This window comes from Cricetulus griseus, chromosome 5, assembly GCF_003668045.3.
Source record: "Cricetulus griseus strain 17A/GY chromosome 5, alternate assembly CriGri-PICRH-1.0, whole genome shotgun sequence".
NCBI classification, from domain to species: domain Eukaryota; kingdom Metazoa; phylum Chordata; class Mammalia; order Rodentia; family Cricetidae; genus Cricetulus; species Cricetulus griseus.
In genome coordinates, this window is record NC_048598.1 from 63,079,487 (window position 1) to 63,095,621 (window position 16,135).

The 16,135-nt window shown below is 44.8% G+C and overlaps 1 protein-coding gene across 1 annotated transcript in view; it reads right to left on the bottom strand.

Annotated features, from left to right (window-relative positions):
• Gpr39 (G protein-coupled receptor 39) overlaps positions 1 to 15,798 on the bottom strand; it is a 197,318-nt gene extending 181,520 nt beyond the window's left edge. The window contains exon 1 of the mRNA XM_027417774.2: positions 14,471 to 15,798. Coding sequence (XP_027273575.1) covers positions 14,471 to 15,326 — 856 coding nt within the window. The 5' untranslated portion in view covers positions 15,327 to 15,798. The remainder of the gene's footprint in view (positions 1 to 14,470) is intronic.
• Between the last annotated feature and the right edge of the window lie 337 nt (positions 15,799 to 16,135).

Genomic DNA, 16,135 nt, shown 5'->3' on the forward strand with positions numbered 1-16,135 from the left:
ATTCCTCTTTTAAGGTCACATAGGACAGGGAAGGCTGCTCATTCAGCAAAGTACTTGCAAGCACTAGGATGCCGGTTCATCCCCAGAACCTTCATTAAAACAAACAAACAAACAAAAAATCTGAGGAAGGTGGTAAGGTGATATTCATGTATAATCTCAGTATTGGGGACAAAGAGACTTACTTGCCAGCCAACCTAATCAGCCAGTTTCAAACAATATGGGACTGAGGACAACTTCTAACACACACACACACACACACACAGAGAGAGAGAGAGAGAGAGAGAGAGAGAGAGAGAGAGCAGGTGGGGGTAGTAAAGAATCCAATGGGTTGTAGACCCTTTCTTCCCATATATAACCATCAGGACAGAGGGTTCACAGGATCTTCTTACAATGGCGATTCTAATTCAACATTTACCTCTTCCAATAGATGGCCAATGCTGCTGGTCCATGACCCACACCATGAATATCAAAGTTGTAGGCAACATCTCTGGAGTAGAGTTCAATTAACCACTCTAGTCACTAAAAATGCTAGAGCCCAGAACTGGCTGAATTCATAAATAATCACTTCCTTCTACCCTTCTTCATCCAAGACTATTTTTGAACTTCTAGAATATTCCATCTCCATGCCTCAGAATAGGGGCACCAACTTCTCATTCTCCACAATCAAAAGGATATCATGCATACTAAAATTCTCCTACATATTTGGTGAATGCACTTTGCAATGAAGCAGAAAGTTCTGTGGGACTGTCAGAGAAGGTAAAGACATTCCTTGGTGAGCTTCCCAAAGGAGGTGAGTTTGCAAGCGATTCAATAATAGGAAAATCCCAGGACCAAGAAAGAGCCCAGCCTGGCTCCTCTAGAAGCCTCCATTATCATCTAGACTTCAACCTTCAGTCACCAATGCAACCCATTTGTTACCCCTTGTCAAGACAATCTTGAACTTGAAAAACATTGACAACCCATCAGCTGTCTTTTAAATAGAGAAAACACATAGCTGTTATCCCAACATGATATTCAGTTTTTCGGAATGGTAGTATAGAGAAAGCAGAGCCATAAATTCCCAGAAAACCATGATTCTGCTGAGTATATCATGTCTTCCAAAGAATTATAATATAAAGCCAAGTAAGACAAGAAGTCAAATGACTGCTGCTCAGCTAAAATACTTCATGGAGTGCTTTATTTCTAAGACAGGGTGGATTCCCAGTCCCCCAGCCCCACTCCAATTTTATTAGAGTAAGAGAATGTCTTTTCTTTGGTGTGTGTGTGTGTGTGTGTGTGTGTGTGTGTGTGTACATGCAGATACATGTTGAGATCAGAGAACATCCTCAAAGAACCTCAAGAGCCATTCTGCTTTTTTGACGTGTCTCTCACTGAAACTGGAACTGGATAATTGGGCTAGGCTTGCTGGCCAGTGAGTCCTAGTACCCCCTGGGGGCTGGGATTACAAGCAAATGCAACCAAGCCTGACTTTTAAAACATGGATGCTGAGGATCAAACTCAGGTGGAGAGTGAGGCAAGAACTCCACCAACCCAGCTGTCTCCCCATCCCCATGGGAGGGGATGTCTTTTCTTTATGAGTTCAACAAACCTTGTTGTTCCAACTGGGCCTGACTCCTGCTTGGGCATGCCTTTGGTTTCATAGCCAGTTAGACATTGAACAAGCACAAGCAATAGCCACTTAGCATGCAGCCATGCCTCCTGATATGGCTGTGGGATTTGGGTAATTCCACTCTTCTTCAGCTTCACAGCCACCTTGCAGACCAGCAAAGCACCCCTGACTGACAGAACACCTCCTAACATACAGGAAGTGCAAAGAGGAAATGCTGACAGGAAACCTAAAGTCAGTCAGGAAATGCTAACTCTTGTAACTCAGACTGGCTTTCAGTTTTACAGTGGGGTGCCCCTCCACTATCTTCTCCCTATGGAAGCTCAATAGTGAAGATGTAGCTTGAAGAGAAAGGCTCCTGGAAGTAGCTGAGCTATCCTGACTTAGCCACATTCACCAAGTATTTATTTAGCACTTAATGCAGAAGATGCTGGCAAGAATGAAAAACTTCTAAAGAGACTCTATACTCCCTATTGAGACAACAAACCCCAACAAATTAGGATGTCCCTCCTTGGAGGGAAAGACTTCAGAGCTTGTTGCTAACCAGAGGGAGAATTTGTCTCCCCAAAAGAAAAATCCGTCAGACCACCTCACAAGACAGCCTGGAGCCCACACCTAGACCTGGACTGCTGAACTGAGCACACCTGTTATCCTCTATTTAAATGTTGTGTCAGGACCTCAAATGGATCTGGGGAGGTCACTCAACCTCTTTATATGTCCTCTTCCCAATGTGATCACAATGAGTAACTCTCCCTTGTCTGCTTTCACTATCACTTGTCACTCTGAGGATGGTGGCCCTGAGAAGAGCTTATTAGGGCTGCCGGGCCCAGACTCAGCCTCTAACAACTCCATTGACACAAACTGCCATACAATGAGGCAAAAAAGCAGCCTAAAGGATGACTGTTATGAGATCAATCCAATACCAAACCTCTTGATGGCCAAGATAGCCAGGATTCCAAACACCCAGCCAGTGAGGCTCATGCTTCATTTTCTTGCTCTGTTTCCATAAAAGCTTCACAAAGTAGTTTTCATGCTGAAATATAGAATTTGGGGTAAACTGAATCTGTGTTCCCTGACCACTGCCAATCCTATTTGATGACAAGTAATTCAAATCTTTTCATCTCCCCCACTTCATAAAAAAATTTATGCAAATGTCTTAATCCCACCACCACTGCCTGTTTACACAAAGTATTTGCTACATTCTCGTATTACATTTCCTTTGCACAATTCCTTTACAATTAACCCATCTCAAAAGACTGGGAGGCAGACACCAGCCAAGCCAAGCTCACTTTGTGGTCAATGCACTTGCTCTTCTGACATCATGCTCAGCAGACCCTCTTGATCAAGAGCAGTTTTGCATTGCTGAGACACTTCAGTTGGTCTTCCTTGTGACCTGGACCTATTTCTAACAGAAAGTCTCCCCATAGAGGAAGCCAAGAGCAAGGAATCTTCTTTGTCAAAGCTCTCTCACACTTTGAAGATCTGACTCCGTTTCTGATCTCTAGACTCACATTCAAGGCATCAGGTACACAGAAAATCTCCCTAACTGGGGACATTAATTACTTCTGCCAATCCTTTCCTCGATGAGGAAATTTGAATAAGAATGCCCCCCATAGGCTCATATACTTGAATGCTTGGTCACCAGGGAGTGGAACTATTTGAAAGAATTACAAGGATTAGGAGGTATGTTCCTCTCTCTGCCTACGAATCAGGATGTAGCTCTCAGCTACTGCTCCAGTGCCTGCCTGCATGCCACCATGCCCCCGACCATGATAATAATGGGCTAAGCCTCAGAAACTGTAAGCAAGCCCCAAATTAGTTTCTTTCTTTCATAGAAGTTCCTTCAGTCCTGGTGTCTCCTCACAGCAACAGAACAGTGGTGAAGATCTTTGCCTATTCACTGAATAACTGGGACAGGGTTTGTACCTACTAAAGGGAAAGAGGAGAAATGGATTGAGCTTGGAGAACTTCCTGCTAATCACTGTTTGGTAGACTTTCCTCTGCATCAGATACAGAAGCCACAGTCAGAACCATCAATACATCAACCTACAGAGAATATAGGTAGCTTACAGAAATTAGATAAAGTCTATTGAGACACTGAGATTGCACTCTTCTGTCATGGACTTTGGGCTTGACCTCCTGTTTGACAAAACTAGGAATGGGAGTTTCATCATAGACCCTTAAGATTTAAAGCATCATACAAAAAGGTGGCAGTATCTGAACTTTTATTATTATTATTATTATTATTATTATTATTATTATTATTAAGGTAAAGCCACCTCTTTTGAGTGAAAAGAATAGATTCTAATCTCTACCTCTGGCTCTGGGTACAGACCCTATATTCTAAGCTACCTAAAATATTGCATACTTTATGAGCTAATCAGCTGACCCTGTCTATCATCAGGACTCCTTGCTTCCAGGAGAACTGGTTCACCTGGGAGGGGAAGAATAATTATTCCCTCAATGAGATAATACACATCTTTCCTAGAAACAGTACCTTGGTGTAGCCACTTGCTGTAGCCCCGCAGAACCTGCCTTCCTTTCTGAGTTACTCGACAAATGGTAACTTTGCCCTTTTCTTCTTTCTACCAACACACACACACACACACACACACACACACACACACACACACAGGCCATATTCTCCCCGTGCTCTGGGTTTACTCTTTTCTCTGAAGCCAACTCCCCCCCTAAACCCCCCCAACCTTCCCCCACCCCACCATTAGCACCATTTCTTTCACCAAGAGGCTGCATTGTAAAAAGGCAGTTTCATTCCTCTTCTTCATCTCCCTCCTCCTGGCAGCCACCAAGATTCACAGCTTGTCTGCACTTTTTTTCCATCCGTTTCTAATAAAATCATCCCCAGCTTTTCTTCCGAGACTGTTTTTCTTTTGGTAAAGAGACTAAGAACCTAAAATGGAGACCTTGAATTCCCAATAACATAATGAGTGTGAAAGGTCCCTAGCCTCAGGATGTTCCAAATATAGTCTAGAGACACCTGTCCAACACTGTGTGTAGGAGACCACTGGATGGTGCAGTGGGTCAAGAAGGCTACATCGTTCATTGATGATCTCAAGCTTACTTCTGCCCTAAAGATGGTGACACCCACTCTCCAGGGCTGTATCCCAAGGGATAGCCATTATCACCAGGGCTATCAAAGTCAGAGCCTTGACCCTGCCAGCCCTAAGGAGCCAGGGGCTGACTCCATCCTCAAGAAGACAATCAAACACACAAGTCATAGTGAAAAGAAGAGAGAAAGAGATAACACCATGTGGCCTCATTGGGGAAAGGAACAGGAAGAGCCAGTGAGTCTCAAGTCCATGTTCAGGGCATGAGCATTAAATTCAGGTTGAAATAGAGAACAATGGCTGAACAGTCGTGGCCACCTGTGTCACCAAGCCATCATAGTCTGGGCTCCATAGTCCCCTACAAGGTGTTCTGACAATTTGTCAAAACTCTGGGAAATCTCTTCTTCAAGAGGAGCTCCTCTTTTGACTGACATCAACCTTCAGCCTCTTTCTTCCCCAGCACCAGACTCCTAGGGAAATTCCGATTTCCTGGGGACCATTGTTTCAATAGTCTTACAGCCAAGGGGAGAAACACAAGTGACTCTTTAGAATATCTACATTCCTGCCAGAATGGTTACACCATTTCCTTTACATTCTGGAAACACAACCAGTCCTGAAAATTGATCCAAATTGTAATGCAGCAAATGCTGTTGCCCGTGGGCAGCACAGCAGACGGTTTTGCCATTCATTATTTTCTCAAAGGCTCTCAGTGGCTTCCAAGGACTGCCCCGGCTCCTCATTGTGGTAGTGTCTGAAAGTGAATGCTCTAGCACATGGATCTGTGCTCTGGAAACATTAAAGGGAGAGATCTAGGGCTTCAAATTCTTTCACCCATCACAAAGCCTGGCTTTCAACATGACCACTCAGCTCAGGAGGTCAAGAGACACAGCCTCTGTTCTCCAAACTGATGCAGGTCACGTGCAGAACAGTCAGTACCTGCTATTTCCTCCTTTGGGGCCATTAGCCTCCTGGCTTAGCCTTGAGTGAGGTGTCTGGATGGGGTGGGAATGTCAACTTAAAGAGGAAATAAAAGCACATTAATATTTTCAAAATGTTACTGCCTCCTTTCTCCCTGAGGCTCTCCTTGCTAAAATGTGCTCCCAGTGTGAGAATGTAATATCAGAATCCAACCTTCTCTGCTCAGGCCACAGTACCTGCAGCAGCCTACACACACACACACACACAGAGAGAGAGAGAGAGAGAGAGAGAGAGAGAGAGAGAGAGAGAGAGAGAGAGAGAGAGAGAGAGACAGAGAGAGACAGAGAGAGAGAGAGAGAGAGAGAGGAACAGGCTGCTACTGAGACTGTGTGTGAGTCCCTAGCTAACAGAGTTCCCTGGTGTCCAGACCTCTCACTGGTGTCAGAGTGGATACTGGTGGTCACTGATCAGTTCCCACCCCTTTTCCTGTTTCAGCCTTGGGAACCAGGCTGCAGGCTCACACTGTGAAACCTCCCCCACCCTAGAAGTTTATAAAAGAGACCTCACTTTTGCCTTGTGACCTCTGGTTCCTATCTTGAAAGACTGCTGTCTCTAATGCTGAGACCTGAGCTCTCCTTGCAGCAGCTGTCATGCTGTTGCTTCTGTCTGTCCATCCATGGCATTGACAGCTCTTCTAAGAAACACTTTATTCCCCTTTAAGCCATCTCAGTGTCTTCTTGAGCCCCTAACCCATTAGAAAGTCCTGCTAAAACCTCTGTGTTGGCATAATGTTGAACAGTTTAACAAGGACTACTAAGAGCTAAGAACACCCTAATCACTTTCTCTCTGTGGTTATTTCTGACAGGAGCATATGGTTAAACTTGCAAATTGTGGGGCTGATTAGCACAGAATGGTCACTGGCTCCAAGGAGAACACCTTACATAATTACCATGGCAGCCTGGCTTTTTTCCTCCTGAAAGTTCACTTGTTTATTTTATATGTATGTGTGCCCTTGTGTGTGTGTGTGTGTGTGTGTGTGTGTGTGTGTGTGTGTGTGTGTTGGAAGACTTGCAGGAGTCAGTTCTGTCTTAATACCATGTGGATCCCAAGCATTGAACTCAGATAGTCAGGCTTGTCAGCAAGTTCCTTTACCCACTGAGCTACCTCACCCTCCCTGGCCTCTTATTGGCCTCAAAAGATCCAGGTCCTCTTGAAAGAGGGAATTCTTGATCACAGTAAGCAAAACATGTCTGAAGAATAGTAAACTCCATAGGTAGCATGTCCAGGGTAACACAGGACTTTCATTCTGTATCAGTTACCTTTCTTGTTGCTGTAACTAACACCTGGAAAGAAGCAACCTAAAGGAGAAGGGTTTTATTCTGCCTCATAATTTGAGGATGCACAGTCCATCGAGGCAGGAAGGCATGGCAACAGGATATGAGGCAGCTGGTCACACTGGATCCAGTCAGGAAGCAGAGATAATTGTCAGTGTTCAACTTGCTGCCTCCTTTTTCTTCAGTCCAGGACCTCAGCCCATGAACTATTGCCACTCGCATTTAGGATGCTGTTTCCAACTCCATTAACTCAGTGTAGAAAATCCTTCACAGACAACATGCCCAGGGGTTTGTCTCCTAGATGATTCTAAGTCTTGTCAAGTTGGCAATGGAGACCAACCACGACACTTCCCAAAGTCCAGTTTGAATGAAAAAAAGAAAACAATGAGGGCATGATGCTCCAAGGTATAGTTGAGGAAAAGGTTTACTGTAGAGAAAAGAGAGAAAAGAGCCAGCAGCATCTGGAAGGGTCCAGACGAAAAACTGGCCAGGACAGGAGACAGAGGCAGCAAAGAGGAGAGAGACAGGAGCTGAGAGAGGAGCCAGGAGCCAAGAGGCCAAGAGAACAAATGTCCAAAATTCTGAGGTTGTTTATATAGGGATCAGAGGGAAGCCAGTTCCTGGACTGAAGAGTTTAGGGTAGGGGGCAGGGTATGCCAGCCACGATGACTCCTTAACAGGTACTGAAAAATGCTGGGAGAACTTGAGGTCCAGGTCCACTTTAACATATTCAATAGGTACCTCAGTTTGAGACCTAACAGAACTGAGTCTTGTGCATTTACTTATCCAGTCAACAAACATCTATTGAAATCTGTGTTGCACTGGGCGCTACTGAGATGATGGTATGAAGCTGAGAAAAAGAGGTTAAAGAGATGGCTCAGTGGGCAAAATGCCTGCCATACAAGCATGAGGACATGTTTGAATCCTGAGCACTTATAAAAAGATGGGTATGGTCATGGACCTCTGTAATCCTAGTGATAGTGGAGGGGAGATGGACAGATTCCCTGAGCTTGCTGAGACAATTGGTAAGTTCCAGGCTCACTGAAAGACCCTCAGTGAAAGACGGCAGCAATAACCGAAGACATCCAACATCAACTTCTGAATTCTACATACATGCTCACACACCTGTACACACGTTTTAACATGACACACACACACACACACACACACACACACACACACACACACACATATATGCTGGAAAAGCAAAATTAGGAACTGCCCCTGCCATCAAGGAATATGAAGGAAAACAGACACCACCAAATGATTGCACAAGTAAATGCAGAACTACGACTGTTAGTTTTGTGTCGAGGGCATTTTAATGAGGTTAAGCTAAGCTTCGATGAGATCTTAGAGAAAGAAAGATAGGAACTTGGAGAAGGGAATGGAGTTGTAGGGAAGAAAGCATATAGCGTCAGGCAGAAAAGCAATTAGACAGAACAAATAACCTGTAGAGGCCCGGGGATGAGTTCAACCACATCTACCAAAGGACTTGAGGTGGGGGTAGGATGCCCAGAACTAAAGGGTGTGACCAAACTTGTCTCTAAAACTCAGCTTGCAAGGATTTGAAGTTAGAGAGCCAACTGACTGAGAAGACAGCAGAAGGAAAAGGCAAGGGTGGGATGTGCCTCAGTTGGTAGAGTGACGGGCTAGCAGGCATGAAACCCTGGATTCCTGCCCCTGCACTGCATAAACTGGGTGTGATGGCGCATACCTGTAATCCCAGTGCTTGGGTGGTGGGAGCAGGAGGATCAGAATTTCGAGGTCATCCTTGACTACAAAGTAAGTTCCAGGCTGGCTTGGACAACATGAGTCCCTGTCTAAGCAAATATAAAAGGTATTGGAGAGGGCTCAGGAGCTAGAAGCACTGGCTGCTCTTCCAGGGGACCTAAATTCCATGAACCCAAATGGAAGCCCACAATTATCTGTAACTCCAGCTCTAAGGGATCCAACTCACTCTTTTGGCCTCCAGGGGCACTGCACACACATTTTACATATATGCACAAACAGGTAAAATACTCATACACATAATTTTTTTTTGTTTCCAAGATAGGGTCTCTGGCTGTCCTGGAACTCATTATGTAGACCAGGCCAGCCTCAAACTCACAATGATGTGCCTGCCTCTGCCTTGAAAGTGCTGCCATTAAAGGTATGTGCCACTATACCCACCCAGGAAAATTTTTTAATCGAGAGGGGGGGGGGCAGTGAGAGATGGTGGTGGTAGATCAGAGGTCATTGTTCATTAGGTAGGACAAGACTCCTGAACTTCCAATTTAATATTCTTGTTACATGTTGTCTCCTCATAAACAGGTTTTACTCTGCACAGTTTGGACATTAATAAGCTGGATGCTTTGTTCAACCGAGGCACCTACACCCTGATTATACTCTGGTAGCCCCCACAAAGCATGCAACAAAGACAGATGAACAGGCATGCTAATGAATGGAGCCTAAGATTCCAATATTCCCCTCCTCAACTGCTGTGCGCGTCTCTGACAGAGAAATGAAATCTCTGAGACAGCCTGATTATACAAATAAAGCAGCATTATTGTATTTGTCTACCGGGCTGATCGCAGGAAATTTGCAATTTATGATGGATTTCACAAATAGAGAAAATAAACAGTAGATATCATTTATTATAGCCGCATCTACATCAATAAAGGAAAAGAGAGAGTGTGGCAATAATCTGAATACTTGAGGTAGAACTTTCTCCTGGTATATTCAAGCACTTGAATCAAAATACTATCTTACACTAAGAAGTTACTAATTTAATTTTGATGATGTTTCCTGAGAGACAGGGTTGATAGATCATCGTACACTACAGAAAATATCTTTGCTTGCAAAATTAAACTAGTCAAGAAAACAACTATTAAAATGTTCCTACAGTGAGCTAGGGATCTGGCTCAGTTGGTAAAGATCCTGCTGAGAATGTAGGAGGCCCTGGATTCCATCCCAGCACTACGAACATTGAGCATGTTAGGGCACACCTGTAATTCCAGCACTTGGGAGGTAGAGCCTCCTCAGCTATTTAGTGAGTTCAAGGTCAGCCTGTGCTACTTGAGTCCCTGTCTCAAATAGCAGCTAACTAGAGGCTAGAGAGATGGTTCAGTGGTTAAGAGCACTGGCTGCTTTTGCAGAGGACCCAAGTTCAGTTCCTGGCTCCCATATAAATTGATTTACAACTACCTGTAACTTCAATTCCAGGACATCTGATGGCCTCCCTGGGCACATGTAAACACACATGCACCCACACACTAAATAAATATTTTAACAAATATACTATAGACTGGCTTTCTCCAGAGGACTTCCTTTGTGTTTTCCGCCCCCAGAGAACTCTTGCTGAAGTTCCTGTCATGGGTTATATTTGTCAATGTTCTGTTCGTTCATGTTGCCTACCTAAGTCAGATAAACTGTCATTGTCATTAGTGGCTGAATACATTTGATTCATGGGTTTCTTTGCTTCCCTTTCATTTATCTCATAGAATTCTGTAACACAGTTTACAGCTCAGTTTCTGTGTTCTAATGTGCCCTGAGGGTTACATGGAAGTTGCTGCCTTGAAAGGTTTCTGGAGTGCCACAAAAAATTATATCTATTTGCATTTTAAATGTATTTATTTTGATGTGTATGAGTGCTTGCCTGCATCTAAATGCCCCATGTGAATGGCCCATGTATATCCACACATATATATCACACACAGATGGGAAGAAGGAAGGAAAAAAGGAAGGAAAGAAAGAAAGAAAGAAAGAAAGAAAGAAAGAAAGAAGGAAAGAAAGAAGGAAGGAAGGAGGGAGAGAGAAAGAGCAGGAAGGATGGAGTAGTAGGGAGCTAGACAAAGGTTTTGAGGAATAAGCATTTCTGCATTATTAGGGTTTATCCTAAAAATTGCTTGCGACCTAGTTGACATCTCAGCACTGTTTCCTTTCCCAGAGGTCCTCATTTGTTCTCATTATTCACCAGCCTAGCACCTCAATACAGGGGGGTAACCACAAAAATATGCAGAAAAGAAAATTAACAATTGCTACAAAGGCTTCCTCATCTTGCTTGGGTTTATGAATTTTGGCTCCATTATAGAGAAGTTAAAATTTTTAACAATGACAAGGGAACCCTTAATTGATTTTTTTATTGCTTCAAGTGCTCCAAAGACATATTGTGTTTTGTCGTCATTTACATTTCATATTAAATTCAAAATATGTTTGAATTGAGCAAATATTTATTTTCATTTGATCCATCTGTTATATGAAGTACTAAAAAGACAGCTAAATCACTATATTAAATTCAGTGGTTTGTAAACAATTTATATATTCATTTGTTCTGGGTTAAAAATGCCCTAAAGCACAAGTTTATGAAACCCACAAAGCAAATTGCATCGTATTAATCCGATGGATGTAAGCCATGGTTTCCTCCTCTTCACTCCATTAATTTACTCCCTAACTTGAGTTAATTAGTGAGGTTCCTATTTTTAAAAGTTCTTTGAAATGCACTGAGGAGGGGCGGCATTTGCAAGTACTGCATTGAAAACCTACCACAGAGAAGATGGGCTAAATACAAATGGCAAATTTCTCCAGCTCTTATCACACACTGAGGACCTGATTGTCAGTCATCAATGTCTTTGCTCAGAGCCAGTAGGTGATTAATACACAGTTGTTATAAAGAATAAGGAGAAGACAGGAAGGGAAGGAAAGAAGAGTGAGGAGGAACTCATTTGCAGCAATTACCACTGTGAGAAATGATCTCCAAGGGGCTGTCCATCTTCAAATAAAAGTCTAGGGTACTATGAGCATAGACACCAAGTAGGGGTTAACATTCATCTTAACCCCTACTGGGAAATGAATTGTCATCTCCACAGAGAAACAGAAAAAAAAAAAAAAAAAACAGAGACTGGCCAAACAGAGAGTAAAAGGTAGGGACTATGGAGATGGCTTAGTGGTTAAGAGCATTTGCTGCCCTTCCAAAGGACTCAAGTTCAGTTCCCAGCACCCATGATGGGGGTTCACAGATATCTGTAACACCAGCTCCCGGATCCAATGCCCTCTTCGTGTCTGCTTGAACACCTGCATGAACAAGCACACATTCATACACATATAAAAATAAGTTTAAGAAAATAAAAATAAACAGTAGCTAACAGTTTAAGATAAGTCTAGGAGGATTTAGAAGGGGGAAAAGTTTCTCACCAAATTTTCAAGCAAGCAGACACAATTTGTATTCCTCCTGGGATATTTTGATCAACAGACAATGGGAGACGGAGATGTACTGGCTGCAGTGCCTTTGTTGTGTCCAGATCATCCTTCCCTGTCTTTGCCCTGTCTTACATCATTTTCCTCCACCAGGACTATGGAAGTTCGGGCCAGACTCTCCTAGCTATGAGGTGGGTCTTGTGGATGTTGTTATGTGCCAGGCTAGGCTAACTGAGGATAACTGTGAACTTTTTATCTTCCTGCTTCCACTTCCAGAGTTCTGGGGTTACAAGCATGCACCCTCACTCCTAGTTTTATGCAGTGCTGGAGACATGCTAAGGACTCTACCACCTGAGCTAGCCTCGAATTCCTCCTCTATAAAATGGAAGCATATGCGGCCCAGCACAGCTGTGGCAGGAGAAGGGCAGAGGAAAGAGCATTAAGATGAACATACCGAAGACCAAGGGCTACAAGCAAGGCTCAAAGCATACACACTATACAAGTGTAGGATAAGGTGAGCACTGTATAAATGACCCACAGCAGGTTACAGCTCCAGGGACCTAGGGCCATAGAGATTCTAACCTTCTTTCTTTCCCAACTCTCTGGCCTGTTTCCTTGCTTGGGGGTGACCTCTTTCACAATAAACTGTCTATGTTTATACAACAATCTAAATGTCCTTGATCCAATTGTTTGTTCCAGGGCTCAGGGACCCAGAAATCCCAGTTGGTGTCTGGAGATCCTTTCCATGCCGGTAACACAGCCCTTGATGTCCGATGACCATCCAAATCATGCAGACCAGTGTCTTATTTTATATGCATTAAGATTAAACTCAAGTCAGCAGCTGACCCACCCTCAGCCAAAGGCAGGGCTGATCCTTACCCCAGTGCCTCCCAGTTTCACCTCTTCCTGAACCCCAACTCTGGAGTTGCTACTCAAGTTTCTGTTATCCAAACAAACAACCCCAGGATTGATTTCTCTGAGGAGAACACACTGAAAAGGGGTAAAGAGGAGAAAAATGTTCGGAATCTCAACTCTCCCTTGGCCCAACTCCTACTCACATACCTATGATGTCACCTTTTCCTTGTTTCCTCTGAAAAATATTTTTTAACCCTCTGGTGACACACACACTCAAATGTCTGAGTTAAAGCCCAGGCTCCCAGAGAACAGCAATAAAACCCTTCTTCTGATTTTTGTTTTGTTTTATTCTTTTAAGTTTTTATTATTATTCATATATGCGTGTATGTCTACATGAATGTTTGTGAATGTTAGGTGAAGATCACCCAGAATAGGCCATCACGCCCCCAGGAGCTGGAGTTACAAGTAGTTAGTTGGACAAGAATGCTGGAAATCTAACTAGAGGCCTCTGGAAGAGCAGTACATTCTCTTAACTGCTGAGTCATCTCTCCAGCCCTTAGTTTTGCTCTTTTGTTTTGCTTTGTTTTTGTTGCAGGGTCTCAAGGAGCCCAGGGTAGCCTCAGACTCACTATGTAGCAAAGAGTGACCTTAAACTTGTAAATATCCTGCTTCCACCTCCCAATGCTAGGATTACAAGAATGGTATGTCACACCAAGTTTATGTGATGCTAGGGATGGCTCTCAGGGCTTCCTACAGGGTAGGCAAGCATTCTACCATCAGAGTCATATCTCTAGCATCCAAAGACACCTGAAGACCTCGGGGTCTTCCTTATCACTGGCTGCCTAGAAATAGTACCCTTAAATCCAGAGAAGGTCCTCAATTTGAAAGACTTGTATCACTTCCATGTTTGGGCCACAAACAGCTTTCTCTGCACCAGAATCAGGAGTATTAAGAAATGTTGAGGCCAGGTCACTGTCCAGGGACACACAGACCCATGGCCCGGAGCAGGTAGTACTCATGCACATCGCAGGGTGAGCATATTAGAGTTCCAGTTTCTTAAGACTAGCAGATCAATCCTGCCAGAAATGGCAACCTAGAGAGCCAGTATCCCTGACAAGCCAGCCTCTCCCAAGGAGTAGGAAAAAAATGGGGACAAAATTTCCCTGCCTGATCAAGGCTCTCTGGTCCAAGGATCCAGAAGATAAGAGTCACTCTCTTTATCTCTGAAGAGCGTGTCCCTTTTCAAAGGACTCTCGCCTGTCCTGGGTGACTTAATTTGTTCCTCTTATCTCCCAGTATTTTCATCCAAGATACTTTGTTTATAGCCTGAAGTCACAGAAATGATGTACCAGACCTTCTATTGTCACAGACCACAGATCTCCTAATCACAAAGAAGAGACACGCACTCCGATGAGCACCAGGGCCCTTATGCAGCTACCCCCTTTTGAGCCTCAGTGAACTCAGGTTTTCACTTCTCAGGCCAAAAGTCCCAGGCATCCCCTGTCACCCGAACTCACTCAGGAAAATGATGGTCTGTCGTCTCGCTGTCCGGCTTTCCTCACTCTCGGACTTCCTCAGCTGCAGTTGTGGCCCGGTCCCTGCCAGAGTGCCCCGCTTGCTCCTCATAAGTACTTTCATCATATTCCAACACATGAAAGCCACAGACACCAGGACCACCAAGTAAACCGCGAAGGCCCCAAAGATGCTGGACTGGAAGACAGTCCAGCGGCTGGAGAGGTTTGTGCAGATGGACATATTGGAGGTATCAGGTTGCTCGTGGTGGCGGGTGCGAGAGAGGTTGCAGTTGAGTCCTCTGTGCCTAGGCACAGACACCAGAGGGTACTCAATACCCATGGCAAAGAGCAAGGGCAGCGCCACCAGGGCGGAGGTGACCCATACAAAACCGATCAGCAGTTTCACCTGGCAAGGCCCAGACACGGCCTTATACCTGAAGGGATGACAAATGGCAATGTAGCGCTCAAAGCTGAGGGTCAGCACGTGCAGCAATGTGGCGTAGCTACATGTCTCAAAGAGGAAAGTGTGGAGCTTACAGGACAGCGCGTAGCTGGGTGTGGTCAGAGGGTTCCAAATGATGCTGTAGAATTCCATGGGCATGCCAATCAAAAAGACCAAGATATCGGAACAAGCCAAACTGATCATGTGATCTGTCACCTCCTTCTGCAAATAGCCCTTTTTCTGCAATACCTGTGTAACCCGGATGGTGACGCTGTTGCCCAAGATGCCCACCACGAAAATGACCAGGTACACCAAGATGAGCGTGATTTTGATCCAAGTGGCCACCTCAAATTCGGGGACATGGCTGTGATCGATGACGCGGGAGCAAACATTGCCGGAGATACTGGATGAAGCCATGAGGAAGGGAGAGCCAGGCTACCAGGTCCCCAAAGGTCTCCACTTCCCTTCCTCTGCCCAGAGAAACCCAGCAACTCACCAGCGTGGGCGCAGCACTGCGTCACTGGAGTTGGCTGGCCGGGGGTGACTTAGTTTTTCGGCTTTCTCATTGAAACTTCCTGGAATAAATCACCGTAGGATCCTTGGCAGCGCCAGTGGTGGTGGTGGGGTTTGGAGATAGCTGCTCTGGAGTAAGAAGGGACCAGTCAGGGGAAGGAGGTTCTGACCTCCCTACCCAACTCAGAGAGACCCGCAGTACTTTGCCTTGCTGTGGTTCCTCCTCTCCCTTCCAGGTCCCTGGCACTGGCCTCCCCTTCGCCTTGCAGGAGGAAAGCAGAGAGGTCTCCCACGGGTCAATCATTAACCACAGCTCTTTCTGCTCAGCAGCCTACTGCAGGACCAGCCCAGCCGCGTTTCTGACTCAACACAGAGATTGTGGCAGGAAAACGATAGGCCGCGCCTCCCTCCTCACCCTTGCAACAGCCTCCAAGCCAGCCTTTGAGGTTTTTTGGGACCAGCCAGCCTACGGAATAGGTGTGACACCTGAGAAGCTGGATGGTGCTCCTGGCCTTGGAGAAAGAGACAAACAAAACAAAACAAAACAAAACAACAACAAAAAAGTCACCAGGTTCCCACTGTTTCAGGTGATGGAGGTGGCTTGCTTTGTAGGACTAGTTTGGCTGTGGCTTGTCCTAGATGGCAGGGGAACAAGCATTCTCCCAGTAGTGCCAGACTGTGAGATACCCAGGTATTTGCAATGAATTACTACT